Below are 21,106 nucleotides of genomic sequence, written 5' to 3' on the forward strand. Positions count from 1 at the left end.
CGCCGTCGAGCCGCGGCTGCAACCGTCGATGCTCCAGTTCCCGCTCCCGTTCCCGTTCCATATGCGCCACTTCCACCCCCACCAACTCGTTGTGGCAGCTTTTGGCCCAACTCAATATGATCGATAGGTTCACTATGACCCCCTCGCAACTTCGATCGCACGAGGCCATGATATTGGGCCTCCAAAGACAATTGGGGGTAGTGCCGTCGGATGAGTAGCCGTCCACTGGGGTATTTTTAGCTTTTAATTATGTAATTTTTAATTTTTAGGAGTTTAATTATGTTATTTTTTATTTTTAGGTATTTTTAGTATTTTAATTATGTAATTTTTAGGATTTTAATTATGTCTTTTTTATTTTATTTGTAATTTGTAATATTTATTGTGGTTTTTTAATGAATTTTAATTTTATGGAAATGTTTTTGTTTAATTGAATTGTGCTCGTCCTTGCGGAAGAGCACAGCTATGGGTGTTGTGCTCTTGCCAGATAGCAGGCAGAAAAAGTGGGGTCATGCCCACAACCGTGCTCGCTGGCAAGAGCACGGTTGTGGGTGCTCTAAACTTATTTGGAAAGTCAATCTCTCTATAATGAATTGGACAATTGGTTTTAATACGACAATAGCCATACATGTCTATTGAACCCATTTTACTCTCAAAACATATTTTGTCAAAAATATACAGTTACATGGTCCTTTTTCTCCACCAAGCATAAATCATTTTTAGTCTCTTTTTTTTTTTGCTACATTTACTCTATGGAGTAATTTATTTGCCGTATCCGTGCTGTATTTAGTTTATACTCTCCACAAAGCCAATCTCGACAAAAATTGTTACTCTCCCAAGCAATATATCATTCTGTCCTAAAAAAAATTAAAGCCGGTAATAAACTATAAAGCAATAAATTCATGTTCTATTATTCCGACACTATAATTTAAAGTCTTCTCACACCATGTATAAATGTTGCAGAATAATCTAAATATAATTTATAATCATCATGAAGAAAATACTATAATAATAAACAGTGCCGATATAGATGCAAATTAATAGTATAAGGTATCCATCGATATCATAATTTTTTACACTATAAGCTATTGGCAGTCGGTGCCCTAGATATACTAATGGAGATTACATTTTGTCAACATAAGAAACTTTCCAATATTTTAAAAGCCATCGTACACTAGTGGGGAGATGGGGCTGCTAATTTTGACATATTATTCTACAAACAATTATTGTAATTTAAACATTAAATATATGTAGATCCAATAGTAAAAGCCGCATAGCATATAATTTAATTTAGTTGTGTTTTAATTTATAGTACGTATGTATATATATGGGCGTCTTGCTTTCTTTCTTTCTTTCCATTTATTTTGATTTACAAAGTTCATTTATTATTTCTCTCCATACATAAATATGGATTTTGAGGAAATTAATGCTATATGGAGTAGGGTTTAGCTGTCACTAAAAATTAGTAGTAATACGTAGAGAGCTTTTGTCGTGACTCGATAAACAGAGTATATGTGACTTTGCTTACAATTTGACTCCCCTAAATAAATTAAGCGCTAGCAAATTGTTGGATATGACTCTCATTTAATATATTTAATGACTTAGTAAAAAAATTAGGACTAATTTAGAATAATTGAATGTAAAGATAAGGATATTAGAGAAAAAGAGAGGGAGAGATAGAGATCTAGAGAAAGCAAGCAACTGCATGTGGCCCATTGCATGTCAACTCACCCCTCTCTGATGTGAGTTTCTCCAATCTTGCCTTATTTAGTCACACCGATTCTCCCAAATAAATTTTTTTAATGGTGTGTTGTTGTTGTTGTTGTTGTTTCTCAATTTAGAATGGACAGAGGCGGAGACGGCCCATCCTGGAGCGGCGGCGGCGGCGATTTATCCCCCGCTTCTGCGATTCCAAGCAGGTACGAGTCACAGAAGCGGCGCGACTGGAACACCTTCGGGCAGTTCCTCCGCAATCAGAGGCCGGCGGTGGCGCTGCCCGAGTGCAACAGCAACCACGTGCTCGATTTCCTCCGCTACCTCGACCAGTTCGGGAAGACGAAAGTGCACCTCCAAGGGTGCATATTCTATGGGCAGCCTGAGCCGCCCTCGCCCTGCACCTGCCCCTTGAGGCAGGCGTGGGGCAGCCTAGACGCCTTGATTGGGCGTCTACGCGCTGCCTACGAGGAGAACGGAGGGTCTCCTGACACCAATCCGTTCGCCTCGGGGGCCATCAGGATCTACCTGAGGGAGGTCAAGGAGTGTCAAGCTAAAGCCAGGGGGATTCCGTACAAGAAGAAGAAGAAGCCCACCAAGAATGACGACGATTCCAATTCTTCATCCTCTTCATCAATGCCGTTTTCTTGAACCTTCATTTAAATGGGTAAATTCCCTCTCTCTCTCTCTCTCTCGCGAGTTTATTGATTCATATCTCAAGATTTATTTCATGGATTAGAAACCCTCTTTTTTTATGTTATGTGTTGTGATTTCATGTTACAATTTTGGTCGCTCGGATTTTTTCTGTTGAATCTGGTTAATAACAGTAGATAAATAGTTAATAGATTAACAAGATTAGAGATTAATTAAGTATAGTGATTATATGCTGTTTTTGCCAATATAGAGATTTAATGAAAGGACTAATTTTCTGGGATTGGATCCGTTGCACTTCATAAACCCTAATTTCCAGTACTAAATTGGGAACTCAAAAATATTGACTTTGATCCAAAAATTTACTTCCAGATTGAATCTACAGTGTTATAGACTAAAGTACATTAATTATAATTTCATAACTACTCCCACTGTCCTTTCCTTCACTTATTTCAGATTTACTGCCTCTATTTGTCACATCTATATATTAGAAGAATCTCGAAGATCTCTATCAAGTCCTACATTTAGTATCGTTAGTGATTACCAGTTGTGAATATTGCTAAAAATGGTGACATTAAATATTCTTAATTTGTCTACAAAAATGTACCCTTTTTTAGTTAATTAAAGTATAATGATGGTAGTATATTTCCGTTTTGAGAACCTATCTTCTTTTTTCTATTAAAAAAACAAAAAAAAACAAGCAATTAATCAGAGTACTACTCTATTTCATGTCAGCCTTCCATTCTGATGGGCATCATCTTTTTTTTGATTCCCCATTGATATTTCATATGAGTTCTGGAGTGTGGGGATGGCTTTTTTGATTGTTTATGCCTATATTCGACAAAATATTCAATTATTTTGTTCCATCTCTCTCTCTATAATATCGAAATTCAATCATATCATGAGTGTCTCTCTCTTTGATCTGTATACTTTTCAATCAATCCAAATACCATTCCCTAATGTGTTTTATGTGTGCTTTTCATCTATCGTGTTTTACGAAATTAAATGTTTGATTGTATGTTTCAAAGGTTTCATCATTTTACTAATGACTCACATCTCATAAGAAGTATGACTAGGGCCGGTGATATAAGATGAATACTTATGTTATTATACGTGGGAGCCAGCGCAAGACTATTCAGAATAAAATTAGGTTGATTATAAATTAATTAGGGGTGATTAAATAGTGATATTAATAATAATTAGGCTCTTAAAATGTATGATCTCGTGTGCATCTATTGTGGAGCGCACCGAAGACCCACTCATTATATAAAGTATCAATACTATGTTCGATTATGAGTATATATGTGCCAAGATAATAAATATAGTAGAAGAATACAGATTCTTTGGTAATTTAGTTAATCAAGTAATAATTGAAAGATAATTTAACACTCCCTATATTAATAAATCAATAAATGATAGTATAATTAAGATTTGTACTACTTATCCTTCCAATGAGATGGGATGCATAATCCAAAATATTTGCATAATACTCCTAGGGAGTAGTACTTCATAGCATTTGATTTATAAAGGGCCTTTGGTTTAAATTTAGTAAACAAGATACTCCTGTGGAAGGTATCTTTTTCATCCTTGTCACACACAATAAAGGAGCCGTTATAGTTTAGATAGTGTATGTAAAACGATTTATAAGATGTTTTAGTTATATTAGGTTTGTAGAAAGTGTTTGAAGATCATTCAAAAGAAAATTGTTTCTCCAAAAATATAATGTAGCTCTCTTAAGAAGGGTATTTTTTTTTATTAATTTTCTCGTTATAGTTTATAGTAATATATTTTTGTCCTTGGTTACATGTTATAAGGTCAAATCCAAAACTTTTAAAAGTAAATTTTACATTTTAATGTTTTATTGCATGTATATTCTAAAAACATCCTAGTTAAAATAAAATTAGCCAATTACTTTAAACGTAGATCAAGTACAAGTAAACACCGTGTTGTTAATTTAGATATAATTAGAGCAATTAATAATTTGATTTAACCAAAACTATCCAATCATATACCTATTTAATATAGGGCCATATCCCCTATGAACATCCCTTTAGATCATACTAAAACTAGTAGTAATATTTATCATTAGATTATGAAACGTATGGTGGTAGTGTGGATTCTGTTATATGGATGTAGGTATTAATCAACGTTATTATCAGTATGAGATGAAAAATACAAGTGACAGTTAATTAAAACTTAGTATATATTAGTACATCAGTGTTATATTTGTATAATATGAATATAAATAAATTAATATGAATATCAAATCTATGTCACACACAGTATCAATAAATGTCATGACGGTTTTGTATATCAATTTATGTGACATACAAGATCAGTATATGCATGAATAAATTTCTTTCATAGTTTTAGGATATATCATATCTACTTTAGCTTTTAATGAATAATTATATTAATTTCTCTATTTAACTTAGCTAGAGAATATTGCAACATGGCATGCTTTATACTAGTAAATCAATAAATTCAATTGATATTATTGATTTTAATTCTCATTTTAAATATTTCTATTATTTATTTATATTTATATACATATATATAATCTTAGAATTATCTGAATATGAAAGATCAAATATGCTTATCACTTTGCTGATTGATTTCATTTCGTTATAATTTTGAGGCTTTAACATCTGAAACCAATTAAAATCCTATAATTTGTAATATAGGTGGTGGGATAAAATGGCATATGATGTGATATCTAATCATTTGTAATTATTATACAATAAAGTAGAAATGTTTTTTAAAATTTTTGGTGTATGCTAATGAAAGCGCCATTAACATTAGTTTCCCACTAATTACATTATTTTTATTAGTGCATCAATAAATCGTCGTGGGGCATTCTTGAAAATCTGTTTTTAAATAATTAAATGTCCTTTACATATATATCTTTACTAGATCGCCTTCTGTCTGCTAAGATTTTGTGGGACATCTCAATGATGCAATTTTGTCCGAATGGTTAGTTTATACAATTATTTTTTTCTTTAAAATTCATCAATGCGAGTTTAGTAATAATGCAAAAAAGGACATGGGCTTAATTGTTTAGTCATTATCATATTCAAAATAAAATAGATTATCTACCCTTAATAAAAAAAAAATCATATAATGGTGATCCCAATTATGTGCACATCTAGCTTCCAAAATACTACTACTATATTAAAAATATGAGTTGTTACGATTCTTCTTCAAAACAATTTATTTTCCTTCTACTTCCCATCTTTGTCAGAGAATCCGATGCTGTAACATGACTTTTGATTTTGAGATTTTTGGTATATAAGAAATGTGATTATAGTTATGCATAATTTTTTAATTTGATTAGGGATCTTATATAGTGTTCCTCCTTATAGAGCCACATCCTTCTATAGCATGTTGTATTCTTTTTTTTTGAAATGATCAAGCTTTTGAGAGAGTCTATTTGAAGTTGCCTTATATAATATAGAGTTAAATAGAAGTATATAAACAGATATAGATATACGATGGAAAATTGCAGCAATAGGATTGTGTATATAGGAATTTGATCAGCCCACTAGCTTGGGTATACATCTAGCTTAGGCATTTAGCATGAATATAAATCTTTTACATTGTTAGAGCAATCCCAAAATTCTAGCTATTTTTCAGAGTATGAAGTGCATTCACACAGTTCTAATTTATAGTATATCGAGGTGCATAACATATCATTGCATTTGATCTATTTTACAAATTCGATTCATGTTCTAAAATGTGTCAATAATGCCATAACATTTTGATTTGTAGCAATTTAGGCATCCTTGGTTTTTTCACAACAAAAATTGTTCAGTTAACTATGCCGTTTTCATTGAGGGTGTTGAAATTGCTGCAAATCAGAAGTTAGTGGTATTACTGAAATAGTCTAGGAAGTATATTCAACATACTGAATATGCTACTAATATTTTAATTATATGGCTTAGTTTCTATAGTTAATATAACAAGATAACTAATGATTTTATATTTATCACATCCTATAAAATGTAGCGTATATGTGTGGTTGGAGAAGCTTCTTAAATAAAGTATAAAGATTTACATTTCAGTGTAAAGTACTGCAAATCTTTTCAGGAATTGGTGTAGCAGTGGATGAGAAGCTCACATGTAATTTGAAGAGAGAATGTCTTCATCTTCTAAAAAGGGATAAAGAAGCTACTTTAATACTACTAGTATATACTATTATTGAGCTGGCTCATGTTTTATGACTTAATAAGGCTGACAAGTCTTCTGGCTGGATAGCAGAAATAGAAATGAACTAAATCAAGATTTTAGTTGTAAATTAGTACTCCATAAAAATATGAAAAGAAAAGAAACCTTAGTTGTCTAGTTTTCTCTATCAACCGTACTCATACATTTGCATTTTTCTTAAAGAAGAAAAAAACTACGAGTTTCATAACTAGATTTTTGTTGAATGGTTTCTATCAGAATTTAATTTTGGGCCAATGTACGTACCTGTGATCTTAATATCAAGCATGCCTTATCACTGTGATCAGTAGCTAGGTTGCATCAACTTGTTAAACAATTCTGACAGTAAATTGAACTGATGTGTTTGACTGATGGTTTTTTGTCTGCTTCTGATCAAAACTTTTGCTGATTGGCACGTGGGTTTTCTTCCCACAAAAGTAGTTTATTGACTCTTGCCTTTTTTTTTCCCCACCCTCAGTTGAAAATATGTGTTGGTAATTGAAACTAAAAATATAACATATAATTGTCCCATATCGGTGTCAAGAGAAAACTGAAACTAAGTATATAAGTCTCATGGCCCCTCCTCCTATCACCAATTGGTTTTAGGATGGAACCCATGGATTTCTATCATGGTATCAGAGCGGGTCGCCGACTGTGGGTCATATTTAACTGACCCAGCAGTATATCTGGGCTGAAACCGAAAAAAATGACTGACCCAGCAGTATAACTGGGTTGAAAATTTGGGCCAAGTGGTCCCAACCGATCCAAAAATATTGGACCGATTGTCCAATCGATTAGAAAAAAGTCCTACCCCTCCAATGTTCACCTTGAAGGGAAGTCCAACCCCTCCAATGTTCACCTTGAAGGGTTTGAGGGAGGGTGTTGGCAATTGAAACTAAAAATATAACATATAACTGTCCCACATCGGTGTCAAGAGAAAACTGAAACTAGTATATAAGTCTCATGGCCCCTCCTCCTATCACCAATTGGTTTTAGGATGGAACCCATGGATTTCTATCATTATGTTTCTACAACACAGCACATTTTTCGATTTTACTTTATTTAAAACTCATCTGAAATGAGAGATAATTGATTCAAAGTAGGAGTGTGTGTGTGTGTGTGTTTCAAAGAATAACTTATAAAGAGTGATTTGTCAGTGGACTAACTATAACTATAAGTGCATGATTTTTCTAGGTTTTCCTTGAAAGTTCTGGTTTTTCCTTGGTGTTTTGTTTATTAATATTTTACTAATAGCATGAGATGTCTACATGTTATATATATTCTGCATAATCATTTTCAATTATATTATCTAAGCATTTATCTATATTTAATTATGTGAATAAAGGGGATCTCATCAATTGCTAACTTTTCTTTAATTGTTTAACATACTAATTCATCAACGTAGTTTATTAAAACGTCAGCACGATGACATTAGTATGTCAACACAAATTTAGTTGACATACTTATGTCTTAGCGTTGGACATCTGTTTTTTAACAGTCAACACAAAGGCATAAGTATGTCAACTAAATTTGTATTGACATACTAATGTTATCGTGTTGACATTTTTAATATGTCGCGTTGATGGGTTAGCAAGTTAAGAAATTAAAAAAATTTAATATTATAACGCACCCCGTGAATACAGTCTCCATATATTTCGAATATGATATATACTCCATATTTCTAATATTCTAACTTGGTCCTATAAAATTAGCTATTGATGTTGGTTCTTTCTTCTAACAGGAACATCAAGAGGAGATCGATCTGAATGCAAGCAGCTTTTAAATCAAATAACCAGCTATCTCTCTCTCTCTGCGTTTTCTTAAGCTATTGTAAGATTCATCATCAAAAACTTTGATTTTTACTTTAATCAATCTATATTCCATCGTGTAAATTTTATGTTGCCTTTTTGTTTCTATGTACGTTTTAATTCTTTTTTGTATTCTCGATGTTTTTTGGGACATGCATATATATGTTGATTTCCATAATGGTCTCTCAGTTTCAGGCTGTTATGTTTTACTCCCTGAGGCCTGAACTAATTTTCTACTTATTTTCTTTCAAAGACCTATAGAAAAACATTGTGTGCCATCTTAGGCTATCCAAAATGTAACTCTTCCCATCCCTCTGGCCACACTGACGGAACCAGCAAACGCCAAACCTGGTGCTGTCCGCCATTTTTACAGAGAAGAACTGAAGTGGTGGGAGAACTGAAGTGGTGGGAGAATGGGGGTGAGAGAGGAAATGGTGTAGAATGTCTTAATGGAGATTGAGTTTTCCGTCAAATTGGGTTGGGACTTGTGATTCATTTGATTAGGAACTTAATAGTTTTACTTAATAGGAGGATTCAATGTTATATATTTAGTGAACTAAGCAAATGATTCCTTAACTTTGCATTTTAAAAAAATCGTGAGTAGTCTTGGACTAAAGTAATCTCATTCGTGTTACTTTTTTACTATTCACCCCTATTTTTCCATCAAAAATGCCCCTCAAGGCATGGGGGGAAATTTTGTTCATTCTTAAATTAGGGTATCTGGTACGGAGTACTACTCTCTCTGTCACAAGTTAGTTGAATTGTTTCTTTTATGCACTCGTTTTGAAAAAAATAATACTAATAAATATTTAAAGTAGAGAAAGAGTAAAGTAAGATAGAGAATAAAGTTGAGAAAATTCGTATTCTACGTTATTCTCTCTTTTATTTTACTACCTTTTCACTTTAACTATTTATTATCATTTTTTTCAAAACGAATGTAAAAAAACAACTCAACTACCTTGGGGCGGAGGAAGTGTGATATTTTCTTTATCTTTCTCTTCAGTATTGGGTATAATAATTTTCTATAGATAGAGTATCTGAAATGATATTTTTCACTTCATTTTTTCAATCACTTTATGTCAAATCCTCTTTCTTTTTCAATAAATTTTTAGAAAGTAAAAAAATATTAGAATGAAATTCTTAAATATATTAATTATAAAAATAAAATTATAAATTTAATTATCAAAATGGTTTGTAGCTTAATTTAATTCTGGATAGAAAAAAAGTACCGCGAAACAATTTAATTTTCTATGGACTATTAGCGTGCAAAAAGCAAAGTTCATTGATCATTTGCGTAGTTCACTCTTATACGCCATATGTCCCATAAAAATAAGGAACCTTCCTTTTGTGTTTGTCCTGTAAAAATATCTCATTTCCATTTATGGAAAGTTCTCTCAAACTCATTACTCATATACAGCAATTTATTTATAACTCATATGATTAGGGTTCACCATTAAACACTAATAATAATGTGGGTTTCACTATCTACTAACACTATTTTAACTATCAATCTCCTCATATTTCTTACTTTACTAATTATGCATTAATTATCGTGTCGTCCTAAATGTCCTTATTTTTTTGGTACTGAGTGAGCATATAAGACTATTATGCTACTTACTATTATATAATAATAATAATAATAATAATAATAATAATAATAATAATAATAATAATGGCAAATTTTATCCAGCTAGAAATTTCCAGCCCTAATCCTATGAATTTAGCGGGCTATTCGGGTCAGCCCACGGGTTGCGGGCTACACTGACCTCTCTAAAAAATACCATCATTTACTATTAAACCTTTCCTTTTGTATGTAATAATTTGTGTATTGCACTTTTGTATTTATAAATTTTTAGTATTATGTAGTCCTTATATTTTATTTTAAGGAGCAGTTTAGTTTATAATATCCTTATAATTCATATTTATTTGTATAAATATAAAAACCTGGTACATTTATTTCGAATCTATAAATTGATTATCTCATATAGTCTGGTTAAAGTCTATCCTCTCCCACATATAGCACACTGCTTAGGGCAGACAAATCATGTGGATTGAGTCGTTATCAGGTCAACCCAATATCGACCCAACCCAATAAGGCAAACCCTAATTGAATACGAAATCATCGGGTTTTTATTAAGTCGTGCGGATTATCATGTCTTGACGAAAATTGTTAGCCCAAGTGTTAGTATGAATAAACCTTGAATCTAAATATTATAAATATAGATATTGAATTACTAAAAGATAATGGAATTGTTAAATGAAACTAGACTTTAGAGCATCCACTATAAGGTTGACACTTGCAATAGCCCCGCCACTTTTTTTGTCCACAGCCACTTCGTATTTGTCCGTGCCCACAAAAAAAAGTGTCCGCAGCAATAGTGGACATTTTTTAGCCACTTTTCACTTTAATTTTTTATTTTTAATACCAAAGGAATCCATAAATTTTAGTAAGAGAAAGTATGAATAAAGAGTTGGAATGGTGTGAAAATAATAAGGGAAATGGGGTGTATTTATAGATAAATTAAATAAATTTTTAAAAAATGAAAAAAAAATATTTGCCCCCCCCCCTACCGGTGCGCCGCGCTATTGGCCGGCGCGCCTGTCGGCGCACCGCGCCTGGCGCATCCTCGGCGCTTAGTCGCCGATCGCCCTTCCGCCCCAAAAAAAGCGTCCGCACCGAAGCGGACGCTTCTCCTGCTATAGTTAGCCGCGGCGGCTGCGGTTCCGGGGCGGCCGGCGCGCCGCTCCTATAATGGATGCTCTTATAGACATCCAAATTTGTAAACATAGACACGAAATATATTGTTCTATTTCCCCCTCCAGAGAAAAGAGAAAAAATTACAGTTCTGAGCACAATTTGCGTCTGCATCTGACAGCTTAAATTAGGGCCAGCCTGAGTGGAAAATTTCACCATTCAATTGCATAAACATAATCATCATGTTTCCATTAAAAAACCGAAGGCGAAGACAATCACATGAAAAAATCCACACTAAAGTTAGAAAAATAGAGCCGAAGAATATGGAAAACCTCAACAATGATGGTTTCTCTTTCTGTACAACAAACGCGTCGAGTTAGCAAAGCGCTAACTCGCAATCGAGCAAACGGTTGAGAATTTCTTCGCAACTTGGTCGCTCGTGGGGTTCTGCCCAACAATCTGCAGTAAATGAACTTATAAGGCAATTGGTAACATGTGTAAATTGTCTCAACACAAAACCGAACAATGCTGATTGTCTACCTGCAATCAAACTGCCCAATGGCCCTTCAGGTATCTCCAAACGTGCTCCCTCATTTGCAACGGTGTAGACAACCTATACAATACGGGAATTGATGAAGATGGAGAAGCTGTATGCAATATGAATCTGAAATAGTCAGGCCTACCCGCTCAGGTGGAGTCCCCTCCCAGGGTTTATTTAGAGTGCAGAGCTCCCACATTATAACACCGAGACTGAAAATGTCACATTTCTCTGAGAAGGGCTCGTTTCGAATAAGCTCGGGAGCCATCCATTCTGGTGTGCCAGCTGACGAGGAGTCCTTAACAGGTACTTCAAGAAAGATTCTTGAGAGTCCAAAGTCGCAGATCTTAACTGTCCAATGTTTGTTCACAAGGCAGTTTGCACTTTTGATATCGCGGTGGATAATCTTCATGCGGTGTAAGCACATCAGCCCTCTTGATAGCCAACAGCAGGAGAAAAAGTTAATAATTACGGGAAAAAGAAATACTCCCTCCACCCACAATAAGCAAGGTGCTTCTTTTAAACATTCGTTTTGGGAAATGATTTAATAGTTAAAGTGGAGAGAGACATTCTCTCTTACTCTACTCTCTTTCCACTTTAACTATTAAATTAGCATTTTCCCAAAACAAGTGCTTAAAAGAAGCTGTCTCAGGGATGGAGGGAGTAGCATCTTAACTGTTTCTCGGAAATGATCAGCTGAGCGAAACTAAAGTGTCTTATGTTAGTTAGAATTCATAGCAACTGAAAATTCTGGCCACTGAGTCTGACAATATTGATAAAATCAAACCATCATATTCATCAAGTTGAAAGTAAAAATTTATCCAATTTGAATTTTAAGATGTCATTTATTACTATCTCCTGTCTCCACTAGGAGGGTTAAGATATGATGCTCCTCAGATTATTATAAGTGGTTGATTTTAGTTTACACAAAATTCAAATAATAATAGCAGTTAAAGTTTTGATTGAGGGAAAACAATAAATGCGCGAAAAAAAATGAACCAGAAAAAAGTTTACCAACCTGCATATGTCACGTAGCATCTTGATTCTCCTCCGCCAACTCAGTTTCTTTTTCTGACCGCTTAAATGAATCAAATAATATAATGACCCCATTTCCATGTACTCAGTAACCATCGATAACCGTGGAGGTCTCGTGCAGGCACCAAGAAATAGGATTACTGCAGGAAAAGCATGAAGTCAATGTTAGATCTCAATATGTATAGCTACTTATATCTCTCGTTACTTATTCACATATACTGAGTTTGAATATGTGCTAAGTTCACATCAAGAGATCAATACCCCTAACTCTGTCCCACAGCAAACACGTATAACAATAAATCCTCACATTTTATACGTATGATATATATTTCAATTCAGATATGATTGATTAGGAGGCTTTGATCACGGATGACAACCGAATTGAACTCACAAAAGAAAGATTTCAGGTTTGATACTAAGTTGCAAACGAATCTCAACTCCCTAGTAAACATGGATATGATTGAAATAAGTACTTACTACTTTTCAAATGTAATATGAAATATGTACTTACTACTTTTCAAAGACAATATGAATAAACAGAAGTTCATAATTTTTACAAAGCGGGTCCAGAAAAGTACCGTTTGGGTGCCGAAGGCGACTGCAAGAAAAAAGATGATACAAAAGTTTCAACATTAGAAAGACATAACAGAAGAAAACCAGCCACTAGAGCAAAAAAATGGCTGCACCTGAGTATGGATATCTCATTGCAGAAATCCTCCATGTTTTCAGCAGTGAGATCTTGCTCTAAAAACACTTTGATAGCAACTTCAGTACCATTCCAAACTCCACGAAAAACCTCTCCAAAGAACCCTGACCATAATAGTATAACATAAGGCATGTCAACATGGAATATCAGTTGTAAGCTATAACTGAATTAGACACGTAGATGGCAGCATTATAATATACTCGAACGGAGTATTTAAACTCACAAACATAGAAGAGCAGTTACAATATGGCCAAAATATCTCCATTTCTAATTTCGAAGTAATTCAAATCTCGCATGGGACAAATTTTTCATTTTCAAAAAACCTCAAAATAGTAGGCATCTTTCCATCTTTCAAAATTCAGGAATGCCTTGGCCACCTGGCGTTGCACTCACTTATCTCACTTACACATCTTTAGCGATATCAATATAATACTCCCTCCTCCCTCATTTTTAGTCCACTTTATAGTGGGCACGGATTTTAAGAAATGTAAAGAAAAGTGTGTTGAAAAAGTTAATGAAAAGTGGGTCCCACTTTTATAATTAGTTGTATAATAAAATATGAGTGGAATGAGTTAGTGGAATGTGGGGCCTACTTAACATTCATGGGAAAAAATGAAAGTGGACAATAAATGGGGGACGGAGGGAGTAATAATTAAAGTACAAGAGCTAACCAATTCCAACGCGAGTGCCTACAGTTAACTCCGAGAAATCAATATTCCACTCATCATATGGCAGCAGAGGTTTATTCTGGAACATTGGTGAGTCCAGAACTCTGTTCCATGTTGAAACCATTTCCTCATTTACCCTGGGAATCCCACTGTGTTCTGGGGTCTGACTTCTGAACTCATGTGGAGATGAAGGTAATGACATTGCTTTCTGGGAACTGTGCTGCCCCTGAGTGACATATATAGTTGAGTTATTATCATACAATTTGGAACGGTCATCAGGTTGAGTGTCATTAACCTGGATACAGCACAAGTATTGTAATAATTGGAAAATGAAGTGAAATTGTGAAAACCACCATATAATCTGCAATAGTAAGAATAACTTTGGTTTCATAAATTTTTGACATTTTGAAGGAAGCCAATAAATGCAGATTGCAGGTTACCTACCACAGGGACTAAAGAAACTTGTCAAAGTTTGACTGGAACAAGACAGAAATTCTGTTCATATAATAAAGATAAAATTTCGAACTATTTGTCCAACAACTCTGAAAGATGTAAACTTATTGACCAATCCATGTAAAAATTGTCTTTGGACAATAATATATAGGGGTATTGGTCACTAAAATCACAAACTTTGGAGGAAATTTAGTATTTCCCACAAACTTTAAAGTTAGTCGCAAAAAATCAATTTAGGATTTATAGTGAATTTTTCACGAGACCAGTTTTTTTCTCAACTTATTGGAAATTCACTACAGCAAGGGATATGTTCATGATTTTTATGACCAAATTTTAACTTAATGGGAAATACCAAATTACGCCAAAGTTGTGATTTAAAGACCAATTAACTTTACTATGTCTCCTTTTTAAATTATTCGCTTCACATACTAAATACTCCCTCCGTCCTCAAAAAATAGACTAGTTTTACCATTTTTAGCCGTCCCCTAAAATTAATCCAAGTCTAAATATAAAAAAAAATTAAAAAATTACACACCACTAATAATATGGACCCTACAATCCACTAACACTATTTCCACTACCTTTTCCCTCTCTCTCTCTTACTTTTTTTCATCTCTCTCTTACTTTACCAATTGCACATTATAACCCATACCATTTACAAGTTTGTCTATTTAGGACAGGGGAGTATTACATAGCAAGTAATAATAATTAGAGGAATAAATATGATCATTTGAATCTGAAATGTTATAGTAAAACTCATAAAATATTTGATTACACACATTTGACATGACAAGAAATTTAAATATGAAATGAATACAGTTTAAAATAGTAAGAAATTTTGTATGAAAAATGATCAAGAATAAAATTTAAATAAGACTACTTTGGTATTTACCATGAACTCAAAATTTGGTCTCAAAAATCATGAATTTATCTTATCCCTTGTAGTGATTTTCCCATGAGTTGGGAAAAAAGCTGATTTCGTGGGAAATTCACTACAAAACCTAAGTTCTAGTTTTGCGACCAACTTTAAAGTTCATAGGAAATATAAAATTTCAGCGAAAGTTTATGATTTTAGGGACCAATACCCCTAAAATATAAAGGGAAAAGTAACTATTATTCATAAGGAGCCATTCTTGTATGATACTGAGTTTCTAAATGAGGTTTATCAACGATTCAACATTGATAAAGAGGTGGCTCAAGGTATTAAAAAAGAAAGAGTAGCTAATAACTCCTATCTTCTTGATGATCGACTAAACTAAGTTAAACAATCTTCACAAATGTATAGAGATCATGCTGTCAGCAATAAGAAAAGGTCGCACGTCAGCATGGAAAGAAAACTAGTAGTAGCAAACTAGTGCAGAGAGAGAGAAACAGATAGCATGATGTTATCAAAGGTTAAAGGAAACATACCTCTTCTGGTTGACCTGAATTAGATGAGCCACTTCCACCTTGTTCTCTTAAAAGACGATTTTGCTTTAGTGATTCATTCATTGCTCTCACAGCCCTTACATACGAACAAGAGTTAAGCAGCTTAGCCATAGCAAGTAAACAATTCCAGGAACAGTAATTATGCGAACCATAGTTGGACATGCTTTATAAGATCATATAAAAACAGCTATAAGTTGATATCAACATGCAATGTTGGACTGAAGTTTCTCAAAGGCAATTACACCATACGCTTTTGATAGAAAATAAATTATATCCCAAGAGGGGAGGCAGTAGCTTCAAAGATGGAGCCAAGTCCATTAGAATAGTGATGAAGGAATACCAACAATTGGCTACATAATTTTGCAGTTCAATACAAGAAAAACATGGGGGGAACTTATTTAACAACTGAATGCTTATTCTTTTCATTCTAATATATAGATCATAACTCTAAGAAAAGCAAACTTTCATCAAATTCCACTAAGAAAATACCATCCACTAGAGGGCACGTCGAAAATAATATAATGAACCAGTGTGCTAAAACTATGTCATATCTTAGTTGCAAGAGAGATGATATTAACCTTACAATGTCGTCACCGATCTCAGGGGTCATGCTAATGCTTCTTCTTCTAAGCCGACGTGTGTCTGGTGATGATGCCCCGTCTGACCTGCAGCAAACTTTGATTTAGCGAACTCAAGAAGAGCAGACAAAAGTTAGTTGCACTTAAGCGTGTTCAGATAAGGGAAAAAGGTTCTACCAGATTCTGTTCAATCTCAAATAACATTTGAGCAGAAAGGTTCAATGCACAAAATTTTCATTTATTTATTTACTCTCAGGATAAATTAATCTATATCGTTATTCACAGAGGAGAAATCTAACTATCCTCAGGATATTCACATTAAAATTAGCTATAATTTAGTAGCAAAAATTATTAGATTTCCATATAAAAGCCCAAGTTGTCTTTAGTTAACTCACACTGGATTTTGAAAACAAACACACTGATAATTATTGACCTGGGAAAAAAAACATAAAGAACACAAGTGTACCTGGATGTACCATCATCAACAGAATACTCTCTGAAAGATTTGTTATCGCCACTAAGCATGGAACGACCACGTGCACGAAGTGAAGGATGCTCTGGGCTGGAAAACATTGGACATTAAGAAGTGCAAGAACAGTTTCAAGGAACAAGCGAAAGAAAGAATTTTTTAGTATGAACCCTTCTTGAATTGGCTTGGAAGCAGTTAACCAATCCTGATTATGATTTTATCCACATAAAAAAACGGAATATGCTAGCAGATACAGACAATGCTCCAGTTTTATATTCACGGATTCTAAATGTGACAGCCCATGTGATGGTAATACTACCAATTCCACATGGAAAATCTACAATGAGATCTGCACTGTACTGGATCATATCTAGTTATAAACCACCTACATATTTAAGAAGGATAATGTGGTGCTCAACATAATTGATCAAACAGAAGGCCTGGTTTTGGAGTAAACCTTGAACTTGCAGTCCTTTGTTCAGCAATGACCTTTCTCCTACTCCTTCGCCAAAATGTAGCAGCTATGTTAGGTTCACTGCGCGACAAGCTGAAACAATAACATGAATCCGATAATAACAGTTATCCTGATCCATGAAGGAGAAGTAATATGAAACCAAAGTATGTTTCACACATCATGTGACAAAAAAAAGGGTATGTCATAATCAGCACCTCAGTTTTCTATCAACAGAATTTGACCGCAGCATCATATTTCTTAATGAAGGCCCTGCTGCATTTGAATAAGCTTCCAGCCTATGCGGCACGGATACGGATACGCGTATCAGTATCCGAAGGATACGGATACGCGGATACGGCTCTTTCCCAAACAACCCGATACGCGGATACGTTTTAACTATTTTTTTAATAAATAATAATAGTGCATAATAAATTACAAAATAGATATTCTAATGTTATTATACAAATAAAAATAATAAAATTACAAAATATTAAAAGCTAAAGTCAATTTCTTTTATGGTCGATTACACCACATCGATTTTTTGGTTATACTTATCCATATTACCAATAATATTGATCAAAATATTTATTTATAGTTACAAAATTAGACAAAGTTAATGGAGTAATAAATTGGCCCAAAAAATGAGCCCCAAATATACTCCTTTTCCATCGTGACTACTTCTTGCCCAATTCATTCTCCCATTTCCAATTTTCTTCAATCCCTAGTTGAGGCAATAGCGGCGCCTCCCCCTTCTTCTTCTTCTTCTTCTTCTTCTTCTTCTTCTTCATATCCGATTAACTGTCAATTTTGTTCCCAAATCGGATTGAAGTTCGTAAATTGAAAGTTGCGAAGTTCTTCGACAGAGATGGACGTTGATTTCGAAGAGGAGAACCTCAGATCTTTGCAGATAGAGGAGGATGAAGGCCCAATACGGCCCAGCTCGCGGATACGCCGAAGGATACGTATCGAATCTGAGGTTTCCCGGCCCAATACGGCCCAGCTCGCGGATACGCCCAGGATACGTATCGACGGTGTATCCGTCGCGTATCGGTATCGGATACGTATCCGATACGTGATACGGCAACAGGGTGGCGTATCGGTGTTATATAGCTTCCAGCCTTCGTTGATACAGCAGGCCATCATCTTTCTCAGCGCTGCGAAGAATTACATTCACTAAGTTTATTTTTCCTTGAAGAAAAAACTTAACTATGTTTGAATTTATAAGACAAATCATTCTTGTAAAAGCAGCTGAACATTCATCACCCCTCATCAAAGAAAATATGAAATTCTAAAAAGTTTCATCACACACAGAATAGTTAGGTGAGCAAGTTAAAAGATATTAGATGCTAACCTTTCAGGATCAAGTCGCTCTGAAACCCCATACAAGGGGCTGTTTGGTTCCATTGGTGAATCACAAGAATCATTTTCTGCAGAATCGCTCTCCCCGGCAGCAGATATGTGAGACATAAAGATAGCTTTGGTTGACCGAGGCATCAGTTGGCCAGGAAACCGCATCAAATCAACCACCAATTCTACAGAATTCAAAACGACTGACACAGACATATGTTTGTGGGAGTCCACACACTCAGAAGTTCCTTCAGTGGGTAAACCCTAACAAGACAAACACACATGGCATGAGATCAGAATACTTAAAGAAATTAACTGAATCCATTAAGTCCCAGTCAAAGGTAATGCAACAAGAATGCTTTAGCAAAATGAGACAAGTAAAATAGTCCAGGAAAAAAATGAAGCTTACCACCACCAGCCTACTCTCCAGTCCTACAGCATCAGCAAGAACTTTAAATAATATTGCTCGAGGTCTGCACGAAGCGTGCCGTATTTGACCCAGAAGTTGCACACCTCGACTTTCAGATAGATGTGAGGATTCTTCCTGGACAGCTTTCTTGGGGCTTATTTCCGAATTTGACCGCTTGTAGAAATCAGATACCTATAAAGGAAGTCTGAATGTAAGAATCACAAACCAAGACTGTCCAGAGAGACAGATGAACATTAAAAATGAAGTGGAAATTAGGAATGAGCTGAACATGAACAAGATAAAGCATGCAAAATGCTATCCAGCCTGTTTTCTAGAGAATTAGATAATACACTTCAAGTCAAGGCCTACAGAAGTGAACTATGTGCATTGCACTAACACATAATATAATATATACAAAATCCTGTAATATCTTCTTAAGAAACAGACTACAAATCTCAAGTCAGACACAGGACGTTGACAATCTTCAAAAGGAGAAAAACGTTATCTCTGCCATGTTGTTATAGTTAAGTACTTAAGTATAAGAAAGAAAAAGTATGATGCACACTGACATTTCAGGAAAAGAATATGGTGCTGACTGGATTGAAGGCAAATCCTTTAATAGAAGTTTGTATAGTGGGAAAAAATTATTGTAACCATAACTCAAGTTACTGAGGGAAAAGAAGAGTGTAAAGTAAAAAACTTTTCAAAGTTGTACAAGTGAAGATCAAACTTTAATTTGACCAAAATGCACGCACCAATCCAGCAATTTTCTTTATTACAGCTGCAGCATTCGAGTTTAGACCCTTAACCAGAGCTACAATCAACTGTTTTAGCATAGAAAGCTTCTTATCCTTCTCAGCATCTACAAGGATAACATCCGCCCTCAAACCCTCATGCTCCAAAGCATTAAGCTCCTCCAACGTAGGTATATCTTCATATAGTTCCTTGAGCTTTTTATCCTGACAGTGAAAACATCGTATCAACTTATCACTTCAAAAATAATAAATACTACTCCCTCCGTCCTCAAAAAATAGATTAGTTTTACCATTTTGGGCCATCCACCAAAATTAGACCAAGTCTAAATATGGAAAGTTTTTAACCAATTACACACCACTAATAATATGGACCCTACAATCCACTATCTTTTCCCTCTCTGTCTTACTTTTTTCTATCTCTCTCTTACTTTACCGATTGCACATTAAAACCCGTGTCATTTACAAGCTTGTATATTTTTTGAGGATGGAGGGAGTGCTAAAATAAGACCATTATCCCAATTGCACACTCAAAAGGTTAATTAAGACCTATTGACAAAACAGCATACTTAAAAACAGTTCAAAACCTCATTTTAGTCAGTAGACAAAAATAAAATGAAAAGAACAGTTGAGTTCCAAAGCTCACTGGTACAGCAGAGTAGAAACCATTTGGAATTGGTTCAGAAAGCATTCCTGTGCTCCATAGGATTTGTGATGCTCTTTTATATGATAATCTGTCATACTTCTCTTTGTTATTGTATTCTTTTCTCCTTAGATTCTCATTTCTAGACTCTAAGGATATAGATCCAAAACTCTCAGCAAAATCTGAAGGCCACCATGAACCAATAGGAGAATTCTGCTCTGAAGGTTGATTATCATCTCGCATATCCTCCATGTCCATAATTTTTCAACTGCTATACCATCTTGGTACCACTTTTAGCCCATAGAAACACAACTACTATGCACAGTTACAGTAAAGACTGCAACTCATTGATTTTTCAACGTCCATTGCAAGTCCTACATTTTTAGGCCATACAACCTGAAAAATGACAAGAGTAACTGAACTAGTGATCAAATCCTCCGGGAAAAACATAAAAGGGATTAAAAAGACTTTAGAAAGAAATCAATCAATGATTAAAACATCCTTAAATTACACAAAACAAAGTAGGGAAGACTGTAAGCAATAACCTAACAAGAAAAATGAA

General features: G+C 34.5%; 2 protein-coding genes across 3 annotated transcripts; one reads left to right on the plus strand and one right to left on the minus strand.

Annotated features, from left to right (window-relative positions):
- The first annotated feature begins 1,583 nt into the window (after positions 1-1,583).
- On the plus strand, positions 1,584-8,547 carry LOC121806824 (protein LIGHT-DEPENDENT SHORT HYPOCOTYLS 10-like). Of its 2 annotated transcripts, none has more exons than XM_042206976.1 (3): positions 1,584-1,739; positions 1,839-2,377; positions 8,303-8,547. In XM_042206976.1, the coding sequence occupies exons 1-2, from the start codon at positions 1,717-1,719 to the stop codon at positions 2,359-2,361; spliced, it is 546 nt and encodes a 181-aa protein (XP_042062910.1). In that variant the 5' UTR covers positions 1,584-1,716; the 3' UTR covers positions 2,362-2,377; positions 8,303-8,547. The 2 variants fall into 2 exon arrangements, with proteins under 2 accessions (XP_042062910.1, XP_042062911.1); XM_042206977.1 differs by lacking the exon at positions 8,303-8,547 and adding an exon at positions 6,448-6,702.
- A 2,740-nt stretch (positions 8,548-11,287) lies between these two features.
- On the minus strand, positions 11,288-20,804 carry LOC121808331 (serine/threonine-protein kinase EDR1-like). Its single transcript, XM_042208748.1, has 17 exons — positions 20,548-20,804; positions 19,905-20,108; positions 19,150-19,341; positions 18,745-19,004; positions 18,512-18,547; positions 17,609-17,689; positions 17,397-17,486; positions 16,937-17,032; positions 16,471-16,557; positions 15,875-15,968; positions 14,015-14,306; positions 13,324-13,447; positions 13,216-13,235; positions 12,621-12,777; positions 11,748-12,036; positions 11,605-11,677; positions 11,288-11,523 (listed from the first exon to the last, which is right to left on the minus strand). The coding sequence occupies exons 1-17, from the start codon at positions 20,800-20,802 to the stop codon at positions 11,441-11,443; spliced, it is 2,433 nt and encodes an 810-aa protein (XP_042064682.1). The 5' UTR covers positions 20,803-20,804; the 3' UTR covers positions 11,288-11,440.
- Between the last annotated feature and the right edge of the window lie 302 nt (positions 20,805-21,106).

The sequence above is a fragment of the Salvia splendens genome, chromosome 6, assembly GCF_004379255.2.
Source record: "Salvia splendens isolate huo1 chromosome 6, SspV2, whole genome shotgun sequence".
Lineage (NCBI taxonomy): Eukaryota > Viridiplantae > Streptophyta > Magnoliopsida > Lamiales > Lamiaceae > Salvia > Salvia splendens.